This window comes from Diaporthe citri, assembly GCF_014595645.1.
Source record: "Diaporthe citri strain NFHF-8-4 chromosome Unknown scaffold_4, whole genome shotgun sequence".
Taxonomy (NCBI): Eukaryota; Fungi; Ascomycota; class Sordariomycetes; order Diaporthales; family Diaporthaceae; genus Diaporthe; species Diaporthe citri.
The window spans coordinates 5,429,213-5,453,465 of NW_025064849.1; the positions used below are offsets into that span (position 1 = coordinate 5,429,213).

Below are 24,253 nucleotides of genomic sequence, written 5' to 3' on the forward strand. Positions count from 1 at the left end.
TAGGTCGGGCGAGAAATTCCTCTGCCTGGCCTCGGGCAGTCCGCTCCCCTCCAGCTTCGACCTCGCTCCACCGTGCAGCCCCCCGACTGGCCCCGTGTGTGCCCCATGGTCGGTCTCCCCCCTCCCGTTCTATGCATATGAGCCCCCAGCTGTTGCTGCCACTGCAGCAGCTGCTGCAACTGCCGCGCCCCGATTGTGGTGAAGCACGGACATCTGGACAGGGCGCTGCCGTCTCGCGCGTCCAGCGCAGCAGCAGCCCAAGGCAAAGCGCAGGAGCGCAACCACCAGGATGAGCATGAAGAGGGATCCAACCGCGATGCCGATGATGGTCCCGGTCGATAGCTCCGCTGGGCTCGAGGGCTGGTCCAGGTGCGGGGATCGTATCGCGGGGCCAGGCGGGCTTGCTGCTGAGCCTGGCGCTTTGGTGGCCCGGGTGAAATCAAACAGCGTGGCCATTGAAGTGATGGTGGTGGTGATTGTCAAGGTTGGTGATTCTGACGATGCCGTGACTGCTTGTTGCATGACTGTGATGTGCGGCCCGACCGTTGGACTGATCATACCGCCGTCTCAAGGCTGAAATGCCTGACTTGCAGACAATGTGAGCTGGTTGGAGAGACTTGAAGGTTGTGTGGAATGAACTCTGAGATGATATTGTGCAGATGAGGCGAGGTAAAGAGTAGAAAGCGGCCTTTAGGATCTCTGGCGGTTGTACCAGGAGTTGTGACACCGTCACTGTTTGTCGTTTCTGCAGGCTAATCTTCGGCGACCTGATCCGTGAGCGAGCTTGTGGGGAGTTGCGACTACTGGAAAAAGAAGGGGAGGGATAGACCAGATGCCCTGCAATCTAGGCCCTAAATACTGGTTCGAGTGGCTTGTAACTGGAGGGTCGGGTGAATACCACCATTCACCATAATTACCCAAGAATCTGGCAATGGCTGCACAGCAGGCAATCAAATGCCTCGTGTGGGTTCGGCTGCGTCTCTGAATATGTCTCTTCTGTGCATACAATGGGAACTCGAAGCGATCGTAAATGCTTGGGTAAGTCTTCCACCTGGGCAGTATAACATATCCCATGAGATAACCGGATATGGACTAACATCCAGGGGGATAATCTCCTGTGGGATAACCTCCAGTGATAGCTCCTGGGCAACACAGAGTAACGCATCCATCAGGTGAGTCGTTCTAAGTCCATTTTTTGTCAGCAGTCTTAGTGAGCTGTCTGCTGAGATCATGTCCTGTCACGTCTAAGCTCTTGACCGAACAATTTGACTACGCTGAAAGACCACATTGCCATGTCAGGATACTGAGTCGACATTACCACTCATAAATTGTCGTTATCTTCCCTTCGTACACATTACACTCACCACCCGCTCCCCTTCTCCGGCGGATACCCCCTCCCCCCCGGCACCACGGCCCACAAGGTAGACAGGCGTGTTCTGCCTCGAGTTATCCATGACGCCCTGGCCTCTTTCAAAGGTTCCCGAGAGCTGATGATAGTCATTCGAGGTCGAGACCTCCCCGGGGCCGGGCATTCCGCCGCCATGTGACGAGTTCATACCCGCCTCGCCATGCTGCTGTGACGCGGGCGCCCATGGAGGCGCGTGGGGTGTGCTGCCCTGGAGCTCCGTTGCGTTCGGTGCAGGGTGGGTTCCAGATACCTGACGCGTGGCCACGGAGTTTGTGGCTTTCAGTTCATGCTCAGCTCCGGTAGGGATATGGCTCGCCAGGTGAGCTGCCCCCGGCGCGGGGTGAACGTCTCCAGCCTCATATTGCACGGCGCGACGCGGGGCGCCGTTGCGACGGCGGAGAAAGAACCAGAAGAAGGCCAGGACGGCGATTATACCGACCGCCGCGGCGCCGATGGCTATGCCTGCTACCGCGCCGGCTGACAGGCCCGAGTCTGACCCCGAGGCCGACGAGCCCGAGCCGGATGACCCCGAGTTTGAGCCCGGTGAGCCGCTGCCGGCGCTTGCTGAGGCCCCTGCGGCTGCCACGTCGGACGGTCGGTAGAGCAGGGCGACGCGCTCGGCTGAGACGGTGAAGACGGCGTCGCCGGATATGGACATGGTCGTCGAGTCGACGTTGACCCAGGTTAGCTGGACGGCGTTGTCCGGGCCGAAGGTGAAGGCTGTCGTCGAGGAGGGGCACTGCGACAGGCCGTTGACGATCATCGTCTCCTCGCCTGCGGTGACTGTCCCCTCGCACCAGGTTGAGTAAATCCCGTATGTCGTGACAGTGAGTCCGCTATGGCAAGATCAACTTCAGCTCCGGAACATGTTCATAAAGGAATGAGTTAGTACGCACGTCGGGCAGCAATGCGCCGTGGTCTCTTCATCTTCGCCGCCGGGCGTCCGGACCTCCTTCCACGCGGTCGACCACCCACTCGGACAGCTCAGACCGGGCGAGTACAGATACGTGTTGTCCAGCACGCCTGGGACTGGAGGATAACAGGACTGGCCGTTGCTATCGCACACCCCCTCGGGGTAGACGGAGACAAAGCATGGTAGCTTCCCGGAGACGGCGTCGGTCTGGCAATTTGAGAGGTAGCTCTGGGTGCAGTAAGACGGCGGCTCAAAGGCTGTGGTCAGCGGGTTCGGTGTGATGGTCAACGTCGTCGCGAGGGTTGAGGTCTGAGTTGCCGAGGCCCCTGTGGAGACGATGGTCTGTAGAGATGTCACAGTGATGGCCATCCTCGCTGCAAGATAGCAGTCCGATCTCCTCACCCTGGACTGGCGCACCGCAGAGAAAAGGCAGAAGCATCACGACAAGAAGTCAAGGGCAGAGCATACATCGTGGAACGGATGCGACGGCATTTTGAGCACGAGTCCCAGCAAAAGTAAGGCAAGGGAAGAAAAGGCCAAGGCCGCGGCCGTAAAAGTGCCCCCATGTGCCCCCAATGTCACCGTACTCATGCTGGTTTAATGAGAATGGCATCCCGAAGGATCAAAGGCCAGCTCCGCCTGGTGCTGGGGGCCGGGGTGAACGGAGCTAGGCCTGAGGCTGGCGATCGACGGCCAGGTTATCATTGGCGGTCGTGTCCCTCCAGTGCCTTCGGCGCCTGAGAGTTTGGTCGAGGTAGATCGGCGCTTGCATGCTACTCAGCTCGATCAAATGCCTTGATCTGAGCACATGTCCAAATGTGGTTGCCAGATGGATGCATGGAGTCTCGATCACTCCCACAGTCAACCACAAGTGCTGAAGATGCTTGTCTTCATCATAACACTGGTATTTTTTGGGGGTGATGCTGTGCTCGCTAGCAGGAGTGCAGCTGAAGACAAATGGAGGCCGATAAGGGAGACGTCGCCGAACAGAGAGGAGCTAGGCCGTGAGGGCGAGAGGAGCCTCTCCCCTGCAGTTGAACCGGGTGCCGCCCTCGTGACTGCGCGTAAAGAGATGGTCCGAGCTTTTCGCGTCTGCCTAGAACGTCGTCACGACTTTTTGGCGGCCCGTTCTTTGTGTCGCATGAAGGGGCAAGTCGCTGTGCCGCCTTTGGTGTGTTCTTGATTCGGGTTCATCATCTTCTCAATCAATGTGAACTCATCGCTGGATGGGCATCTAGCCAGCCTGCCATCCCCACAGACGGATCTCCCTCCCCTCGAACCCCGCCATTGCGCCTCATTCCACTTCGACTCGAATCGACTTGGCCCAACCCAGTCCCAACAGCCACCCATGGCGCCCTCAAAAACGAGCAGGAACACGCGCCCTGCGCCCAAGACTTCCAATCCGAAGACTCCAAAGCGTCCTAGTACGACAAATAAGAGCATCCTCAACTTCTTTCAAAAAGTCGACCGCCCCGAAGAGTCAATGTTCGTGGGCGGCGAAACTGCTGTCGCGGTGGCAAATCCACCCGCCCAAGAGGAGGATGACATCTACGGTGCCGAGGACCCGGTATTGGAAGAGAGGTATAACGAGGCCCAGGGACCAAGCAAGAGGAGGAAATTGAGCAGTATCCAAGACACACAGGACGAGAACGTGTTGCCAACCACGACAAAACCCGAGCCACAGCCTAAAGCGACCTCTGTGAAATCGTCTCCGCCGCCAAGGAAGCCGCGGAAAGGACCGTTCCTGGACGACTCTGACTCTGACTCCGAACCCGACAACGATGGCAAATCTATCGTGGATCAGTCGAATGGCTCAAAGCCCACAAAGGCATCCCCGAGTAAGGAGGACCAGGAAGTATGGCCAACGACACCCAAGGACCCGGAGAGGACGAGTCTAACCCCTGCCCCTGCTCCAGTCTCCAGAGGAACGACCCCGCCGCCGTTCAAGAACGAGCCATCGACCGACGGAGATTTCGGCGACCTCGAAGGCCTGAACGATGAATTCGACGACGACCTATTCGAGGGCGAGGAGCTGCGCGAGATGCGGTTCATCAAAGAGCAGGCTCGGCTGGAGGCTGAAGAGGCTGGGATACAAACCTGTGACGACGGGCTCGAGACGATGATGGAAGACGACGGGATGACGGAAAGCTGTCCAATATGTAATAGCAGCCTCGCAGGCGTCACACCCGATCAGGCCACCGTACACGTCAACTCGTGTCTGGACGGCAACCCTACACCTTTACCATCAACGAAGCCCACGAAACCGCCTCCACCCGAAACGAAACACGTTAAACCAGGGGTTTCAGCCGAGAAAAGTACAGACCTGGTCTCGGCGCCAGAGGTCGGCAAACGGTTCGCTCGCGCCGCGGTCGCGCGGCCGGGTCAAGCAAATCCAATTGAGCTCGGTGGAGGGTCAAGCAAGAACGGCGGCGGCTCCACAACGGCCTTTTCAAAGCTGATGTCTGGCCATGCCGAAGACAACGCCTGGGCAACTGCAGCCGCAGCAGAACACGCAGCCCGGGGCAAGCCTGCATACCAGCGGACATGTCCCTTCTACAAGATCATGCCGGGCTTTCACATCTGCGTAGACGCCTTCCGGTATGGCGCCGTGGATGGATGCAGGGCGTATTTCCTCAGCCATTTCCACAGCGACCACTACATCGGCCTGACTGCCAATTGGACACACGGCCCTATATACTGCAGTAAGGTCACGGGGAGCCTGGTCAAGTCCCAGCTGAGGACGGCGGAGAAGTACGTCGTGGAGCTGGAGTTCGAGAAGAAGGTGCCTATACCCGGGACCGACGGAGCATTCGTGACCATGATTCCTGCAAACCACTGTCCCGGAAGTTCCCTGTTCCTCTTCGAAAAGACCGTCTCAAATCCCAATCCACTTTCACATTCAAAGGAGAAGCGGGTACAGCGCATCTTACACTGCGGCGACTTCCGGGCGTGTCCAGCACACATCGAGCACCCACAACTGAGACCAGAGACCATCGATGCGCTAGGCAAAGTCAAGCAGCAAAAGATCGACGTCTGCTACCTCGACACCACGTATCTCAACCCACGTTATTCTTTCCCGCCACAGACCGACGTCATCCAAGCGACAGCCAACCTGTGCCTCGAACTAGACACGAGCCTCCGAGCGGAAGACGAATCCGTCTGGAACAGCGTCCTCCGCCGACGCGAGGGCCGCGGCGTGGGGAACAACGACACGGTCAGCCGCTTCTTCGTCGCAGCCGACAAGCCCGCCCCAGAAGGTAAGCAGGCCGCCCAGGACAACACCACCACCTCCACCACCAAGAAGTCCACCCCCGGCAGCCCAAACGCCTTCACGGCGCTGGGCCAGAAGGCGCGCGACAACCGCAACCGGCTCCTGGTGGTCTGCGGGACGTACAGCATCGGCAAGGAGCGCATCTGCAAGGCGATCGCGCGGGCGCTGGGGACGCGCATCTACGCGCCCGCCGCCAAGATGCGCATCTGCTCGCAGCTGGGCGACCCGGAGCTGTCGGCGCTCATGACCTCGGACCCGGCCGAGGCGCAGGTCCACATGCAGATGCTGATGGAGCTGCGCGCCGAGACGCTCGCCGAGTACCTCGACGCCAACCGGCCGCACTTTGGCCGCGTCGTCGGGTTCAGGCCGTCCGGGTGGAACTACCGGCCCAGCCTGGCCAACAACAACGGCAGCGCCGGTGGGGGCGGTGGCGGCGTCGGGGGAGGGGCAGTAGGAGGAGGAGGCTCGGCGGCCCAGGTGACGGCCAACATGCCCCCCAGCTCCGTGCCAACGGCGCACATCCTCCACGGCCCCGCGTGGCGCACGCGGTTCGGCCCGCGCGACCTGGTCCCGCAGCAGGGCAGCTCGCGCGACGCCATGTGCTTCGGGGTCCCGTACAGCGAGCACTCGAGCTTCCGGGAGCTGATGCTCTTCGTCATGTCGCTGCGGATCGAGCGCGTCGTGCCGACCGTCAACGTCGGGAGCGAGCCGTCGCGCCGGCGCATGCGCGGGTGGACGGACCGGTGGCTCTCTGAGAGGCGGCGGGGAGGCGTCGTGCGGCTTGTGCGGGAGGAGGGGGACGGGGGTGAGGACGAGCTTGGGAGTGATGGGGAGGCGAGGGAGGGGTCGGGGAAGAAAGGTGGTGGTGGGGACGTTGCGATGTGGGATGGGAAGGACGGACGCGGCGGCGGCGTGTACTGGTAGGGATGAGTGGTTGTCTGTCTTACTCTGGCTGATTTTCATGTTCAGTCTGAAACCAACATTATGAGAGGTAAACATTAGAGTGCACTGCCATCATGGTTTCGAGTGTCCATAACATCTTCTTGCACTAAGCACGTAGCAGCGCATTGAGCAAATGATCAATCTTCAGTCGCATCTTCCAGGGAGAATCACGTCCCATGTGTCGCAAGATATCCTTTTTGGTCTTTTTCTACGCCGTTTCCCGGGTATTTGTCTCATCCACAGCCTTTTCAAGATGCGCCCACCTGGGACCCCTCAGTCCAGACGGCCAACACAGCCAGTCTTGCTGGATGCCTCTCCTCGTCACTCTCCGTGACTCTTCGCAGTGCTCAATCGCCTCGTCAGATGCATCCTCCCTGTAATGCTAGCCAAGCAAGCCCATGGTGTCGATATCCTCCCCCCAACTTTCAGTCCACCTTTACTCACTTCGCCTTGGCAGCCTGGTTCGAAGCCTCTGCAACAAAGAACACACGACGTCAGCAAGGATGGCTTTCCGGTCTACTGCCCTTTACGATGGGGTGGCAGATAACTTGATGAAGAATCAAGAAAGAGACACCAGCACTCACCTCTCCTCGCGGCGTCCTCCAGCAGGGTGACGTCGACGGCGCTGGCGGGCACGTAGCGGACGACGGAGCCGCGGATGAAGACGTTCTTGACGGCGCTGAGGTGGGGGTACCGCAGCTCCTCGTGGACCGAGATGTCGTCGAGCTTGATGTTGAGGTACTGGTCGACGGATTTCAGCGTGCCCGTCACCTTGATGTCGTTCTTGAGCTCGACGGTGACGGACTGGTCGATGAGGGTCTTGAAGAAGCTTTAGGTTTTCGGTCAGTGCGTGGGCTCGGTATTTGGGGTTCGAACGACTTGGGAAACTATATGACATGATGTGGGAAGCAAGACATATGTAAGGGAAGGTCCCGGGGGGGGGGGGAGGTCGAAGTCCAAGAAGGAAGCTTAGTGACAGCCCAAGTCCGACCCAAGGACCCCGTCGCATCCTTCATCCCCCTCCCCATCCCCCTCCATTCCCTACAGCCAGTAGACCACTCATATCAGCAGGGCGGGTGCACACTTGCGCAGCCAGTCCGTCTCCCGAGTAGCAAACACTGATGGCCACCTCTCATGATCAATCCACGACCTCATGGCAGCAACCCCCCCGGCCCATGGTTCCGTCTCCCCCCATCGAGCAGCACCATAGACCAGCCTCGCAGATAGACACAGTTCCCGCGGCTCCCATCGCGTCTCAACCCGCTTACCTGAAGAATAACATCCTGAGCGAAAGACCAGGCGGGACACGGCGCGCGGCAGGAGAGTGTGTGTGTGCGCGCGTCCGGGGAGCGTTCAGGTGTGGCAAGGATCGCTCAGCTGTGTTGATCCAGGTTCAGAACAGGAAGCAGAAAAAAGTGAGTGAGACGAGACGATATGAAATGATATGAGATGGAGTGAGATGCAGCGTCGTCGTATTGCGTGTTGGTTGGTTGGGATTATCTGGACGGCGGGAGAGGAGTCTTGAAAGCTTCAGGCGGGTTTTGGGCGAATCCAGTTGATGCTGGACGTTGGACGTCCGTTCCGTTCGCTAGTGGGGATTTGCCCCTGCTGAGGTAAGCAAGCCTGGGACCCACCCCTGCACGCAGGCTGTTCAACCCATCGGCCACCCACGCTGCGGCTCTGGTCAAGAACAATTAATTACAGGGGCCACTGAGCAGGATTCATGACTGACTGCCTCTTCGGTTCAATAAGGTGATTTCCTAGGTCATCGGTCTACATAAAGTTATGAGTAAACCATCTATCTCACTGTCAGAAACGAAAGGAAATGCCCGTAGCAGTGACTGCCATGCTCACTTCCTTGAAGCTCCCAACTCACAGCCTGGAGAGGCCGATCAGCCCTAGAAAAAGTGAACCACATCTGTGGGCGAGTTTACATAGTGTTTACCAGCTTGAACCACGCGTCCTAGCTTCTATGCCGCCAAGTTCACCTTTTTCAAGGATCCCTATTATACCGCCGCTGATATGTGTGATCAACTTGATTCGCACTGGCATTCCCATCGGCCTGGGTCGCAGGTGAGTCGCCAGTCGAATGTGCGGAAGCGTCCAGCAAAGAGTCCAATGAGACCAAGTCTGCCTCCTGATTCCAGCTGGCTCTACTGGAAGCAGCGGCGCTATTGTTGCTCGCCTCTTCTGGTGTCCTCCCGGCTGCAATGGTGCTCTCAGTATCAGACGGGTATTCTCGGGCCAAACTTGGCAGAATCTCGCCTGGTTTGGTCGTTGGGATAGCATCAGTGACGCCAGACCACGTGCCCGCATTTACTCCTTGAAAGCCGATCCGTTGCAGCTGGAGAGTTTCTGATGCAGCCCACTCCAGATATGTATGCTGCTTATACTTTCGACGACGATAAAGGCATTTAAATATAGGCTCCAAAGTAAAGGATGTGATTATGATGAGCAAGCCGGTGACGAATGTGAAGTAAAGACCAAAAAGACTGAAAGACATATGTCTGGTACTTCGTATTTTCTATAGTTCAGGTTTTAGAGAATCCCACGTTAGCTTATAACCACGAAGATCTATATGCCAAGGAGGCACCTAACCTGCTTATTGCATATTGCCCATATATCTGAGTTGATTGGCGGCATCTTAAAGGGCTCTAGTGCTGGATCTGTTGATCCACGAGCTGTATCCGCCAAAGCTGGCTGTAGCGACGCCAAGGACATATTATGGCCCACCAGTATTCGACGTCAAGTTTCCACTGGTCGTCCGGCAGCGGACCCAGTAACCCACTGGTGAGATATTTGAGAGACCCCAAGGAATCTGGACCAAGCGTGGACACAATCCGGCTAGTGGGGAGTGCTAAAGTAGCTATTATCCAGGTAAGCCACTGGTAGCGCGAGGCCATGGTGCCATTTACTTTCGTTCATATTCTCAAAGTCGGCTGATGTCATACCAAAAAGTGGTGCTGACTGGGGCCATGGCGTCCACCCAGCTTGCCAAGGGTCCGCACCTGCTCTTTGAAAGAGAAGGGTTGCAGAATTGAACCTGTTCCGTACATCCCACAGGAGAAGCTGCCTCTTCCGGTTGGTATACCCTGAAAAAGCCCTCGTCTGAGTACAGTGAGTCAAACTCTGCGCCAAGCACCGTTGCACGATACCAAGGGTCATTGGTTCTCTCAAGAGACCAGATGCCGTTCCCAGAGAAGAAGATCAGGACGGTATCAGCATCTGGGCTGAATGTAGCTGGAATTGGGTCGAGATAGTAAAAGCCGTTGTATAGTTTTCGATCGCGCACAAGGGCTAACTTTGTGCTGCCAGAAGTTATGCTTGTTAGAAGCTAGCACGAACAGTGCCCGAGCAATTAAGAATGTGTAAAATGCTCACTTTAGAATGAAGGAATTGCCTCGACCGCGGGAAGGATTTTCGAGCTGCCTATTGTACTGTGTATCCAGACCTTCGATCATATAGGTGTAACTCCTATTGAAGTTGCTTTGCAAAGGTCCATAGTTGTAAATAGTGAAATTATCGAGCAGGCCTTTTACAGGTTCGGTGTAACCTTAGGTCTCTAGTGGTGCGCAGTGCAAGACTTTTCTAAAGAGGATGTCTTGGTCCGGAGGGGCATTTATACATAGATGATTGAGCAGACTAAGGTATCCAGTGTCGAACCGTATGTTAGAACTATTGCTTCTACAAATGCTGCTGTTATGGAACGGACAAGCAGCTTGGCTATCCACCATACTGGGGAGATGATCTCTCTGACGAAATAGTTGCAGTCAAAGATTCCAGCCGAATCGGGGATCCCAGCCGAGTTAGGCGAGTAGCATTGCTGTGCATAATTTGTAGCTGAGTGAGACATCTGTGAGGTATAAGGTGCCATGATATTTATAGCATCGGCGTCAGCAGTAGTATAAAGATTGATACCGCAGTTAGCGCCGTTGAGCAATACTTCATCGCTGATTCCAGATGATATAGAGGAAGGGAAGCCTCCTGCAACGGTAAAGGCACCAAGGCAGAACACAGCCGTCAGCAAAGTAGGCAGGACTCGGACAAAGCAATGCTTGGCAACATTCCTCCATGTCCAAAGAAGCTGTGAAAGGGTCCAGATAGCGGAGAATGTGGCTGTGGCCAAGTCGGTCAGTCCAAAAAAGGCACAATACTACAGCCTTGGACTTTCGGAAGTAACATACAGGAAGAATTGCGTAAAATCGCTTGCTGTTGGTGATAGAGTCCATCATCAGGCTTAGAGGAGGAGTAGTGTCTGTAAAATATTCTGTCGTACTTGTTTTAGTATCATTCATATACGATGTTGAAATGAGAAAGGTCCACAGAGCGAAAGCATCACTGACATGCAAGCGATCCGCCACAAGCGCCCAGTCGCAACACCAATTAAGACGGCAGTGAAGGCGATAAGAAGCTTCCCCCCCCCCCCCCCCACCCTTCCATCGAGAGTTAGAGTCGCTCCCATCACAGGTCCTCTGCACCAATTGATCCAGGTACCCAAGTGAACATCGTCCTTTGGAGTGGCAGCCCCGTCTGCCCACGCTGCCTGGTGCATCATCTCGGCGAGCACAGGAGGAGTGAGCAACAATCGCTTGACGAGTGCATGCTTCCTATTCGAAGTGCTGGACGGTGGATGAGTGGTAGGAATATCGCATGAAGATGAATACAAAGAGAAAGTTGGAGGGAGACGGATGAATTGTCGACGTTATGCGATCTCGGTCACGGACATCGACGCAGTCTTATGCTCAAGCAGACTTCAGCATGCACGTTGGAGGTAATCTTCAACAAGCAAAGGCACGTTCTGGGATTTAAATGCGAATTACAGCCCCTACTTCACTTTAAATCCCTGAAAAGATGTCTCCTCTCCAGAGTTGGCGAGAAGATGTCACGGCTGACCGACAGGGTGCGTTGCAGACAAACATGGGCACAGCCCCCAAACAAGATGTAAGACAAAACGTTGAATATTTCTTGGCCGCCCCCTCAATTACACTCGGCAGGTTGCGAGAGCCAACGAAGATTGCAAACACAAGCAGTCTAGAAACTGCTGACCGGGAAAATGCCCGCTTGTCCAACACGGCGAGAGAAAAATATGCGCATGCACTGACAAAATGCCGGCGGACGGGTCATCAGAGCGGCCAAAACACATAGCAGGGGCCGTTTTGGATATTTCAGCTCACTAAACAATCTCGCACCGGCCGTGTACCAACTCCAACTTGTTGGTGATCACATGGGGGCCGTCACGTCACAACGAATTCATTGGCGAAGGCTCAAACTCGGCACAGAGACGACTATCAGCTTGGCCTGGAGGACAATTCTGATTTTCTTTTCCCGAGGGACATGGAGAAAGAAACAGAAATGAGTGAGTTGTATCCGAGTAATCAAGTACACTCAAATTTTGCGGGCCATCTTGTCCCTGAAAATCCGTCACCACATCTCTCAGGGGAGAATTTCATCGTCCAGTAGCTGTGCCTCTTGTTCAGTAAGGTTGTTAAAAAGTGTTGCACAAGGCCTGCTGGAATACTGACGTGGGATCTCCAATCGGGATATCAAGCAAAGAGCATCGAACTATACTGAAAAAACCAGCCATGGTAAGGATGTACGTCCGTCCAAGAATATAGCGCAGGCATGCATTCAGTCACAATAAGGATATCAAGTATTTGGCACGTGTTGTCAGAAAAATAACATAGGTATCGTATTTCCGTCTTGAGACAATTTCTTAAGATAAGTCCCCGTCCCAAGAAAAGAACTGGTTCTGTATGTGTTTGTGTGTGTGTCTGAGAGTGGATTGGTGTCCCCCGTCCTGTCCTTTCCTTTCCTGAAAGCCGCCTGTCCCGGGCAACGCTTCTTCTCTCTCTCTCGCTCGCTCTTTTCTGTGTGCGGTGTTTTTTTTCTTTCGGGGGCGTCATTTCTCGGGTCATGGGTCGTGAAGGCGTTAGAAAAAAGAAAAGAAATAGAAAAAAAGGCCCGGGGCGAACGAAAGTAGTGTCTTGTGGACACGTAACAACCGACAACGAAGACAATCACAGGCAGGCCTTGTCGCTCCTGTTTTCACCGTCTGGCAACCGGTACCATGTGTCTGTCGAATGTCTCACTCCGTTCATCGTCATCCAAGTAGAAACAAGAAGCGAAAATAGCCCCCTCGGGACGGGACGCTCTCATAAACGTGAAGCAGATAAGATACGGCATTTGGATAGAAGGTCCAGAAAGGAAATGAAGAGAAAAATAGCGCGGCAAAAACATGATTGGGTATCCTTCAACTTTGTTACTGGGGGTGTCGTGATGCAGTCTTTCGTGAGAAGAGAGAGGAAATGTGTTTCTTTCCCGGGCGTCCCATGCTTCCAAGCCTCTTCGCTATCCAAGTCACCAATTACCGTGTGGCACGAGGTCTGACAACAATGAAAACCAGTCCTGTGGTCCTCCCTCACTGGGTACTATCCCATGTCCTTCCTCCCTTGGGCCGCGTGCGAAGGGCCGACCTCCACCGTGGCTTCCAAGTCTTGGTGCAGGGCTGTGGTCGAGTTGGGCAACCAAAAGGTATCAAACGAGCGTCCAGCTGGTGCGCATATGGGCCGTCGCAACAAAGAAATCGATCAGCCGTGCCAAACTCCGCGCCAAACAAACTCCGACGTCCAGGTCGTGTGTGGATAAGGAGATAACGTGGGTAATCGAAATCTTTCTCGCGGTCATGACATCGTAATCGTGTGGACAAATGGAACCGGGAACGCCCCTCGCGTTGAGAACAGAGCAGTCCGAGTCGATACTTTGCAACGAACTGCCCCCTGTTCACTCCTCGTCATCGTCCTCGTCGTTTTCGTCTGGACTCTCCGTGTCCGTCTTGCTCCTTTTGTTAGGGGTATCCGCGCCACCCACCGATTTTCTCTTCGATCCCAAACTTGATCCCGCATCGCCGTCATTTTCGTTGTTTTCACCGCCAACATCCCCCTTCTTCCTCTCTATTTCTGCGACCTCGTCTGCCGTGAGGAAACGACCACCCGGCCCTCGGGGACGGCGCATAGCGTGGTTGTGTCGAGACTCGTGCAGATAAGGCTTCCGACCTTTGCTGGTGAGCCGCAGCGCCTCCTCGAGCCTCTGTCTCGCCACCCTGCGCTTCAGAATTCTATGGAACTGCTTTGCGTTGACATACAGAGGTGACTCCTCCTGGCCCTGCGGCATCTCAGGCGACTGCGGGTGCTGCATTGCCTGAGCAGATGGCATCGGAGGGGCGACTGAGGGGCGGCCTGCAGCATGATTCATGATAGCTTGAGGGTTAGGCACGCCAGGACTCGTGACTTGGCTCATCCTCCGCTGGGGCATGCTGTTCATCTGCTGGGGCGATCGTGGATCACGGCCTGGCTCGGTTTTGGTCTTCATGCTACCCATCCTAGGTGATGTTTGGAGGTTTGCGTCGGATGACATCGGGTACGGGTAGGCTGATCCCGACGCGGCAGCCGTTGCGGCCATGGCAGCGGCCTGGATGCCGGGAACACCATATTGCATGCCCGCATGTTGGGGCATGCCATATTGCGGCTGATACATGGCGTGACTCTGGGTGGGTGTCGTCTGTTGCTGAGACGGAAGGACGGGCGACTGCTGAATGTGCTGTGCCTGGGGCGATGTGATGCTATTAGCACCTGTCGAGCTTGGGTAGGCTGTCGAGATGTGTGGTTGCGAATTCTGCGGGTTATGCTGGTATTGCGCGTACTCCATCATGCTTGCCGGCGTTTTATCGGAAAGCTCTTTGATGGCAGTCCGAGGGCAGATTCGGTGTTGCGTACCGGGCGACTGGTGTTTTTGGTCGTCCGCTGTTGGGGTATCACGATACTGTTGGCCGATAGACGCGAAAGCCGTGGTCAAGGAGCAAGAGTAGACAAGATACCAATATCACAGGTTTTGTGTAGTGAGGGCTGTCTGTGACACAGCAGAGCGTGAGCCTGAATCAGTTATTGGTTTAGGCACGGCGCGCTGGGATGGGTTGGTCGTCGCCTGTCGTCACTGAGTACCCGTGGCCTGGGCTTGGTGCACACCCAATCTATTGGATATGCGTGGATGCGCTGGCAGTCGCGAAGGTTGTAGCCGAACTGCGTAATTGGCTGCACCACGGCACATGCAAGCTGATGTGCACGCGGGGCGGGCTGGGTGCAAGGTCCCTGGGCGGAATGGGTCCAGGGGCGATGAAGCCACGTGAGGATGAACGACAAGGCGATCTCTGGCTCTGACGATGATCCACTTGGGACAATCGCAGGCAGACCCAAGATACAAGACCCAAGTGTTGACTGGTCAAAGTAATTTCAACGGCTTATTGCGGGCCGTCGCGAAAGAAGCTCTGACGAAACAACTTGGGAGATCTTGTTTCCTAGGATCCGATGCCGTAGAGTGACTGTACGCTTTAAATCGGCTTGTTGAATCTACCCAACCATTGACATTAGTCGTTGTGCGCAAAATAGAACGTCAGGCATAGAAGCCGGGACCGAGTCGATAAACGAGGGGCAGATGGACGGGTGTGGTAGTTAGGTAGGGATGCTTCGCGCCCTGGTCTCCCACTTGATGCGCTGGCATGCATGACGGAGCATGCACAAGCCGGGCCCACCATGTAAGCCAGCTCAACCACCACCCACCCCCAGACTTGTTCCCGAGGGCGATGACGATCAGGACGGGAGAGTGTCATTGCGACGGGCACCGCGAAGGAAAAGAAGGAAGTCGACCAAGACGACAGCATGACCCGCGCATTTCACCGAGGCACAGGACATGCATGCAAGCACTCAGCACGACAGGTGGGCGGGCCCCAACGGCCCTTGGCCCTGTCTGGTCGACTTGACCGGCAACATTTGCGTGCGACATGATATCACAGGGCAAATGCCCGGTTGACAACGGAGGGAGCATGCGCACACAGGCAAGAGTGTGTCTTCGGGGCTAGGGCGGCGGATTCATGTTGTGCCAGGTAACGTGCGCACCCAGCAGCACATGACAGAGGTCGTCGTCGGGTCTCCATGCTGCGAAATGAGCAGGTGGGATTCGACTAATGGACACGCTTGTGCCGCCGGCACGAACCAACTTGATACAGTCTGCGCGAATGCGGCGCGGGCGAAGGAACGGGTGGTGAGAAGGATTTGTGTATCACCCTACAGGGCCGATTCGCCGCAGGTGCGTGACGTCTAGCCCATGGCGGGGTTCTCCATCTAGAGAACACTCCCGAGGGTTTGGGTGTGCGGGTGAGGGGTTCGAGATTTGAGGGTGTACCACTCTCAGGGCCGAGGGTATGGCAAAGCTGGATGAATATCCGGCTAGAGAGGGGAACCACAGAGACGGGCAAACGAGCCAAACACACAAAGAAATGCAACGTACCAGTGTTCCTCGCGTTCAAGCTCCAGACGGAAGCGCTGGGTTGCGTAGCATGTAGGAGCTAGCTACAGGGAAGACTGCGTCAGCATCTTGTACTCCTGGATTCGGGCATATCGGTGACCGACAGGGTTGCGGGGTTTTGAGAGGGGCATATGTGGTAGCAGGAGAGGAATGCCACACAAGATAGTCCCGTGGCTGTTGTGTTGTTGCAGCGAAGTTGTCATGACCTCGCTGCACTGAAGGTTCCAGGACAGAGTGAAGCAGAATATGCCTCGCACCCAGAAGCTGGGTCGAGCCGGTTGAGATGGTGTGGTGAGACGGAGGACGCAGGCGCCTTGGCCGAACGGGATGGTGGAAAGCAAGAGGGGCAAGGGGTTGACGGAGCACAAACAGGTCAGAGCTTACCTTGAAATGAGATCGAACAGGACCCCTATGATCACAGCGCGCTGCTGGGCCTCGAGGTACAACACGCCCGTTTGATTGAGCGGCGTTGAAGACGTTAAAATTCGCTGCCGCAGGCTGTTGATATCACGGGACTATGGGGACAGCCAATGAAGACGTCAAGAGTGAAGCTGGCGGTGTTGATAGGTCTTGAACCGTCGCAGTGGTGAGGATACCGGCTTGGTGTCGCAAATCTAAGATGGTGTTAGCTGATTTGCTGGGCTGGTCGAGCCGTTTTATTTGTGTGTGCGCTGGAGCGGTGACTGGCTGACGGGCTAGGGTGGGCGGCCCACATGGCCCACCTGCAGGCAGAAAAGCCCGCGCGGATGTGCGACCAGTGGGACGGAACCTTGACGGATCGGAATAATCAGGGGGGTCGGGGCGACGAGACGACGAGGCTGGCTGGCATGGTGTTGATGGGACTAAATCAGACCCTGTCCGGCCGCTTGGCAAAAGGCAGCAGCAACAGCAGCAGCAGCAACATCATCAGCGAATACGGTTGCGAGGCTGTCACCTCGCGGTTGGCTGAGATGCCGTGCTGGTCTGTCATGTTGGCACAGATGCTGAGCGGATGGAACTAGAGGATGGTGGTCCGAGACGGTAACAAGAGACACGGGTGGCGGTGCTATGAGCGGCACGTAGGCTCAGGCTCATGTAGCCGTCATGCAGACCGAGCGAATCCATCTGAGACGCGAGCCTGGGTCTGGGTCTGGGCCGTGGCCTTGGGCCTGGGGCCTGCGCCAGCACTGATTTCTCTTTTGCAGCTGTCTGCTGCAGGCCCAGAACGTCGGCACCCGACCTCATGGCGCGACCTGCAGGTGCAGGACACAAGTGGAAGGGCGAGGGAAGCAGTTCCCACGGCTGATGGATGGGGAGTGACAGGCCGGGCTTGAGTGAGAGTGGGCTGAGTGATCCCCCATGGCAAATTGTAGAAGGATCGGACAGACAGAAGAAGCAAATCGTGATTTCGTACCTTGCTTGAACAACGCTCGATGGCGAGGCTGACGGGGCGTGGAGAAACTGGACGAGGCTTTCTTCCTGTTGGTTTGTTTGTCCTTGGACGAAAATTGATTCGTCCGTTTTGTCGAGGGCAGGGCTAGCAGGCAACTAGGCGTCTGCAGGCTGGCTTATCTCGTCCATGGTCAGCAACAGGCTCAAGTCTAGCTTGTAGACCATGAATACACAGCAGTAGCAGATGGAAAGCCGGAGTCCCGGAAAGCTCAGACACTCTGCAGCTGCGTGCGTGCGTAAGTGCGCAAGTGTGTGCGTGCGTGCGCTGCAGATTGCGTGCCGTGGGACGGGAGAGACAATCCGGGGGAGAAGATTGGGACGGAAGACTGGACGACAAATGAAACGCGAACAAATTGTGGCGCGCGTAGAGGCGACAGAGACGGGTAGTGAGCGGTTTTGGGTTCGACGGCTGGCTGCTTGCTGATTGGGTGTTTCGCACCCAGGGGTTTGGCACTCACGATGTGTCGTCTGGACTCGACGCGACTCGATCCGGGACGGGGCTGGATGGAAAGGCAGATGGATGGAGGGCTGGGAAGCGAAGGAGGGGGGGGGGGGCAGGTGGCTTGGTGGGAGGGGAGAACAAGGGCGTTTCGAGGAACACAAACTGACGATGACCTACCCAATTAGTGCCTCGGTGACTTGGTGCTCTGCTCAATGCGGTGCTGCAGTCTCTATCTTCTACCTGGTAGTCGCGCGGGCGTGCGCGGGCGTGCGCGGGCGTCCTGCGATGCGATGCGACACGGACACGGACTTGGGATGCGGGTGCGGATGCGGATGCGCTGCGCTGCACGTGCGATGCGATGCGATGAGATGAGATGAGATGCCGCCGTGATGGACCAATTCGGTTGAATGAACAGGCGGGCTGGGCTGGGCTGCCCACGATTGGACTGGATTGGAGTTGAAGCGTGTTGATTGATTGGTGTTGCAAACTCAGGGCGAGAACAAGCCAGCAATTGGCCCAAGTCGCGACAGAGTGGAGGGGCGAGGGTTGGCGGCGGGCGGCGGAGGGTTGGGATTGGGCGGAAAATGGGCGGATTGGCTGGGAACTCTGTTCGAAGGGGAAGGGGCGAGAGGAGGGGGCAGGAGCTTGGAGCTTCTCAGGCTTGGTTGGGGCTGGGCTGGGCTGGGACTGGCAACTGGCGACTCTGGGCGAGTTGAGGAGACTGACTGACTGGAGAGGGGAAAGGCCAGAAGGTCGAGACTCAGGACTGCAAGATGATTCGAGGAAGGGCGGGAGCAGCTTTCTTTATCCGAGGGTGTGAATGGCCCAAATCAGCACGCTGTGGGTCCCTCCCTGCTCCAGGGCAGGTCCAAGTGCCAGGTCCAGGGCCCGGGCCAAGTTCCAAGGGAAGGAGGGAAGGGCAGGAAGGGGCAGGAGGGCCCAGCTCGGCGGGAAAATTCAGCAGCTGCTGGTTCTGGGTACGTACCGCTGCGAAGACGGGAGGTACTCCTGCAAGCTGGGGTACTGTGGCGTGCGGTGCAGCCTGGCCACCCGTCAAGTACCCAGCCTGTCGAGCAACCTCCGTCCCTCCGAGCTGGGGAAGGGCCAAGGGACAGTGCGAGGTTGTGAGGGGAAAACGGCAAAAGCTAGACGAGCTCGAATTCCTTTCTGGGAGGGGGGCTGGTGGGGGCAGGTCCTGGCAGGTCCTGGCAAGGGCAGCCGACCATCGGTGATGGCTGGACGGAGGGAAGTTACGGACTTTTGCTTGCCTGCTGCTTGCCTGCGGCCTGTGCCTGTCGACTGTCGACTGCAGTCGTCGTCAAGAGTCGTCATTTTTGATTGATAATCTGATATGATCTCTATAGAATCCTCAACATTTAACCCAAGGCTCACCCTGCCATCGACCAACTCAGCCCGAGACGTGCAGCATCTGATCTGGTCTACTGTGTAGCATACACAGTGGCGGCAGCGGCAGTAGCAGTAGCAGTAGCAGTAGCAGCCGGTCGCAGGAGCAGCTGGCTGCATGCATGCAGTCAGCAAAACGCAACACACACAACACACCAGCCCAGGCATCCAATTCCTTGATCGCCGCCTCAGATTCAGGTTCAGGCCCAGGTTCGGGTTGAGGTCCATAGCACCTGCGTTTGCCAGGGCTAATCCTCCTTCCCTGCCAGCCTGCCCGCCGCACCGCAGTCGACAGAGCTTCTCCTCATCCATCCTCGAGTGACGTGACGTGCCTGCCCGCCCCTCGTTCTCGGGTCGGCCTCTTTTTTTTATTCTCTCTCACATCCTCCGTTTCCTCGCACTGTACGGAAGCAACTTCTGCGCGACGCGTCCGTCCGTCAAGCGATCAGCTTTTTTTTCCCTTTCAAGGATGAGCTTCCGCTTTGTTAAAAGCATGCCTCCCCACCACATCACCGCCGCCAACCCGACCGACTGACTGACTGGGTGATGGGCTGACTGACTGCCAGCCTGAGCATCACCTTCCGTGCATCCCGTTTGACTTTCGTGTTTTTCCTCGCCTCGCCCCGATCTCAAAAGATGTCTCGAGCTGTGTGTGCCGTCGACTTGGAAACGCAGCACCCCCTTCACCACCCATCGCTATCACAAGCTTTTCTTGGGTCAAAGAGTCAAATGTCAAATGCCAAATGCCAAATGCCAGGCCTCTCCGTCCGCTAAGCCGGCCCTACCTGACTCCCCCTCTAGATACCAAACCTGCCTAGGCATTGCTCGTTCAAACATTCGACAAACCAAGCCGTGAGCCGCGGCCCGAGACCGTCGCACGCTGCCCTCCCTGCATCGAGATTCCCACATGGAGAGCACGACATGATTCCCATCCAGCTCTCTACGAGTGTCTACTCAATGCCAGGGGTCCTCCTGCTCTGTTCAGCTGTGTCCAGCCCTGTTGAAGATTAGTCCTTGGTGCGGAGATGCCAAGCTTGACCTTCACATCTGAAGCTCATGTTCTGGCGCACACTGTGCCCAGCTGCTCTAGGCTACGGTGATTTCTATCACCGACACTTGAAACGACCTGCCAGTCCGGACACCAGGAACTAGCAAGCTCCGGGGCTAGAACCATGTGTGATATGCGTGTTAAGTGTGTATGTGAGAGATATGTGTGTGTGTGTGTGTGTGTGTGTGTGTGTGTGTGTCTGCAGCAGCGTGATATAATTATCCCCCCACGATCAGCGCACCTAATCAGCATGCCACACCACGTCCACGGTGTCCATCGAGCTGTTTCGAGGCGGTGCCAGCTCACCGGGAGACGAGTGGCACCTGTCATTCTCGGCTCGGTCGATGCTTTGGGGAACTCGAGGTTGAGAACAGACCTCTCTCTGCTGCCAGAGATGCCTGTCTGCCTGCCTGCCAACTCTAAACCCAGGAAGACCCTCTTCCTCCCGCCGCGTCGGGGCTGGTGACGCAGCCCCAGCCCCAAGACATCGCATCGCGGCTCAAGTGCCACCTTGTCACCGTTGAAATGTCGGTGAGCGCACATCTGCCATGTTGCCTTTTTTGGGATCTCATCTAGTGGCGGTCTACGGTACGGCGTCTTGGAGGCGACTTCACTCCAAGGTCTGACGTCTTTGTTGTTGCTCGGAACAAGCGCACGCCAGCCGTGTCAAAAACTGCATCAAGCCGCCTTCTGAGAAGACTAACCCGCACAGTACTGAAGGTGGCCTGCTAATCAGTATGACACGCGTTGTGCACCCCGCTTCTTCTGGCACCGCCTGGTCCGGTCGTTACTGTGTACCCACAATTCGGGCATCCTGGCAGCTCTGGAGGCCTCGAATCAGCCGGCATCGACTCTGATATACAGTGCAATATACGGAGCATGAAACGCTGCAACTGTCTTCCTCGGCCATCGAGACAAGCAAAACCCAAGAAGGCAGCGACAGCACGTCACGGCTGTCGGTAGGGCTCGAACAATCGGCACCCGGGCTGCGATCCCGCTGAGTCACCGAAACCCAAACCACGCGGGTCTGGAGAGTCCGGACAGCTTCTGTGCGCGATCCCCTTGGCGAACCTGATGTGACCGGATGCCTTCCCCCGGGCTCTCAGACCGTCATCGGCATGGAGTGAGTGCCGAAGATGCTTTCCATGGACCATGCTCTGCCATGTCGACCCTGAATGACGAGTTGGGCCGACTTGACGAGACGAGGGGGATATTCGGAGACGGGAGACCGATGCGGTCATTCTGTCTTCGAAAGGCCGCATCACTCAGCCATCTGTCAGCGGGCGCAATCTGGCAGATCCGTGCTACAGTACGACTCCGCGACATGAGCCTTGCAGATGGGGACTTTTGTCGGCGGCTGCTGTGCGACCCTTCCAACGCGAGGCAGCAGGGATTCACCCATGAGTGATCGCCGACGCAACAGGTCCTAGACACCTGCAGCCTCGCCCGCCCAGTCCCAGCATCGTTTTTCTGGTTGGACAGCAATCACCCGGCTCTCTGAGTGGTTGGAAATTGATTCTCATTTTCTGGCCAACTGGCGGCGTCCGCGGCCAACAGACGACCTGGGCGGGGGCTTGGGGTTGGTCAGAAACTCGGAACCGACAGCCAGTGAGAGACCAGAACGGTGGCAGCGCTGTGATGAGGTGCGACCGGCCCCTTCTCTTGACCAACATTTCGGTCGGGCATCATGTCTGTGTGCCGCCGCGCGGTAAACGCTCATCGACAGTCATATCTCTCGGCAGCATGATGTCGCATCATGCCTACCTGACTGCCTGCCTGCCTCAACGGAATCGATCTTAATTGCCGTCATTTGCTGTGTGTGTGACACACAGACAATATTGGCATCGGCGACGGGTACCGTCACGAACAACCCGGTGGTGGCTTTCGTCCTCAAATTACAGCGTAACATTTCGGCAATCTCACGATTCTCCCGAAATGGTCCCTCACACTTCATACGCCGTCTTTGTTTCTTTTTGTCTCTTCAGCCTTGTCGTCCCTTTCCTTACTCGGATGCTTACTGGCCCGATTTACGACCACAGTGCGGACCGTCCCTAGCCTTTAATGTTGCGATGCATCAATCACAGCGCAGCTCTGAACCCACCGCCTTGGACAAGGCTCGCCAATGGCAACCGTGATGTGTGGCCAGGGAGCAGCTTTCGGTCCCGACTCCCAAGGCGGCCGACGAAAGACGCACCCGCCAGCCATTTCCCACCCAGACCAGGGGCGCGTGGTGATTGATGCCCAGGTGGGACATGATCTTGGCTGGAGGGGCTTTTGCTGTTGTTTCCAATCCACTTTGCCCACGACCAGCTACTTTGCTTGGGGTCAACGCCTCTCACTCCCTCTCAAACGCCCAATAGCGCACTTATCTCGCCTAAACTTACCTTCACATCTAACACGTCAAATGGGTCACCCATTCTCATACTGTTTGGGGATGTTCTCTTCAGCGAGACATTAAATGCAGCCAGCCAATCAAACCTACAAGGCCGGTCGTCTGGAAGGTGATTTGGCGCCGGGTGGATGGTAATCCCCACCCACAGGGCAGGCCGGCTCTCTTTGATTACATGTATGCACATGGTGGCTACCTGCTTTCCCCGATGTCTCACCCCATTTCATCGATTTCACCGCATTTGGCGCGTGCCTGATCCTCTCTATGCCCCGTCCCGTGTGATCTGGACGCGCGCCCCTGCTGCCAGGGAACGCACCAGCCTTGGGCAAGTCTCCTGGAGGTGGAATAGGAGATAAAACCTGTCGGGGCGAAAGCGGCGTTCAGGACAGCAGATGGGCTGATACGTCGACGCCCCGACACTGAGGTGGAGATGTCCCCAAGCCGAGCGAGTGATTTCAGGTATGATCTGCGCTCCTGTGCCGACACTGTTTTATGCTTTTGATGGGCAGGGCTGGGCCTCCGGCACGTGGAAACAAGGCAGCAAGCCGGTACTGCTTTTCGCCCGCTGTGCAGCGGCCGCGATGCGCCGCGATGCGCCGCGTGTGTTGATTATCCCGTGCCGCGTGGGCGCGGCCTGGTCTGTGCCACTGGCCGTGCGGGCGAAAAAGAAGAAAAGAAGAAGCATGGCCTCGTGTCTCAGACATTGCTCGGCGCGTCAGGTCTCTAGGTGAGGCTGAGGAGCGGTGGGCTGGCATTCGTTCCTGGTAGTTAGGCCTGCATGCTGTCACACTGGCAGGCGGGCAGAACTTCCGGACTCTTGTGAGGCGAGTGAGCGCGTGGATGAGTGAGCGGGATATGTTCCAGAGCTATCGGGCCGTCCGCCCCCCACGCCCTCACCCGCCCGCAGCCAAGCCGCAGGGACCCGGCACTCTCCGGGGATTGCTGCAATGTGCTGAGATGAAATGAGATGAGGCATCCGGCCGGGCGTCCGCCTGGGTGGAACCCCTCTTCCTCTCTTTTCCCTCCCCTGCTGCCCGCTTTGTGCGACCGCTGCCTTGCCGGATCTGGGGCCTTGCGCCGAGACAAGTTTCGTGGCCTGCTGGGTTTGGGGAGGGGGGGGGGCTTTCTGAAGGCCGGACCGGTGCCGTCTTTCTGGTTTCGGGATTGAGACAGATGGGCTACTTTTCTTTTTCTTGTGTGTTTGAGGAGGTCTGAGTTGCCTGCGTCATGGAAGAGTGGCAGGGTGGCGTGGCTGAGAGTGCCGGCTTGAGTTCTCGATGGGCTTGGGACCGCGTGATGGATGACGGCTCGCCGTGTTCGGCTGCTGGGCTGTTCGTCTGATGCCGCTGGCCGCTCAGTGGGTATGGCTTGCTGGCGTTTTCCATGCTGATGGTCGTCTGTTGCCTGCTCTGTGGCCTTGTGTTGATGAGTGTTACGATGTAGAGCGGCGTGGTCTGCTCCGTCGACTAGATTTGTACATATGCCGGGGCTTTGGAGTATCATCGGCACTTTCTTGCCACCTCATCTATAGGGTCGCCTCGGTGTACAATTTCCCTAGTGACAATCTGCTTTCAACACGCCACAACTAGTATGACACCATGACAACAAGTCGGTAGATCACGTTACTGTTGAAGAAGTAAGCTGCCAC

At 56.7% G+C, this 24,253-nt stretch overlaps 6 protein-coding genes across 6 annotated transcripts; 1 reads left to right on the top strand and 5 right to left on the bottom strand.

Annotated features, from left to right (window-relative positions):
* Positions 1-129: 129 nt before the first annotated feature.
* Positions 130-522, bottom strand: INS49_010585 (uncharacterized protein; the record flags this gene model as incomplete). Its single annotated transcript, XM_043171310.1, has 1 exon — positions 130-522. The coding sequence occupies one exon, from the start codon at positions 520-522 to the stop codon at positions 130-132; it is 393 nt and encodes a 130-aa protein (XP_043025875.1).
* An 812-nt stretch (positions 523-1,334) lies between these two features.
* On the bottom strand, positions 1,335-2,690 carry INS49_010586 (uncharacterized protein; the record flags this gene model as incomplete). The annotated part of the gene is made up of 2 exons (XM_043171311.1): positions 1,335-2,244; positions 2,305-2,690. The coding sequence occupies 2 exons, from the start codon at positions 2,688-2,690 to the stop codon at positions 1,335-1,337; spliced, it is 1,296 nt and encodes a 431-aa protein (XP_043025876.1).
* A 979-nt stretch (positions 2,691-3,669) lies between these two features.
* Positions 3,670-6,516, top strand: INS49_010587 (uncharacterized protein; the record flags this gene model as incomplete). The annotated part of the gene is made up of 1 exon (XM_043171312.1): positions 3,670-6,516. The coding sequence occupies one exon, from the start codon at positions 3,670-3,672 to the stop codon at positions 6,514-6,516; it is 2,847 nt and encodes a 948-aa protein (XP_043025877.1).
* A 458-nt stretch (positions 6,517-6,974) lies between these two features.
* Positions 6,975-7,816, bottom strand: INS49_010588 (uncharacterized protein; the record flags this gene model as incomplete). The annotated part of the gene is made up of 3 exons (XM_043171313.1): positions 6,975-7,006; positions 7,119-7,363; positions 7,803-7,816. The coding sequence occupies 3 exons, from the start codon at positions 7,814-7,816 to the stop codon at positions 6,975-6,977; spliced, it is 291 nt and encodes a 96-aa protein (XP_043025878.1).
* A 5,498-nt stretch (positions 7,817-13,314) lies between these two features.
* Positions 13,315-14,241, bottom strand: INS49_010589 (uncharacterized protein; the record flags this gene model as incomplete). The annotated part of the gene is made up of 1 exon (XM_043171314.1): positions 13,315-14,241. One exon carries the CDS (start codon positions 14,239-14,241, stop codon positions 13,315-13,317), a length of 927 nt encoding a protein of 308 aa, XP_043025879.1.
* A 4,962-nt stretch (positions 14,242-19,203) lies between these two features.
* INS49_010590 (uncharacterized protein) lies at positions 19,204-19,480 on the bottom strand (the record flags this gene model as incomplete). The annotated part of the gene is made up of 2 exons (XM_043171315.1): positions 19,204-19,278; positions 19,325-19,480. 2 exons carry the CDS (start codon positions 19,478-19,480, stop codon positions 19,204-19,206), a joined length of 231 nt encoding a protein of 76 aa, XP_043025880.1.
* Between the last annotated feature and the right edge of the window lie 4,773 nt (positions 19,481-24,253).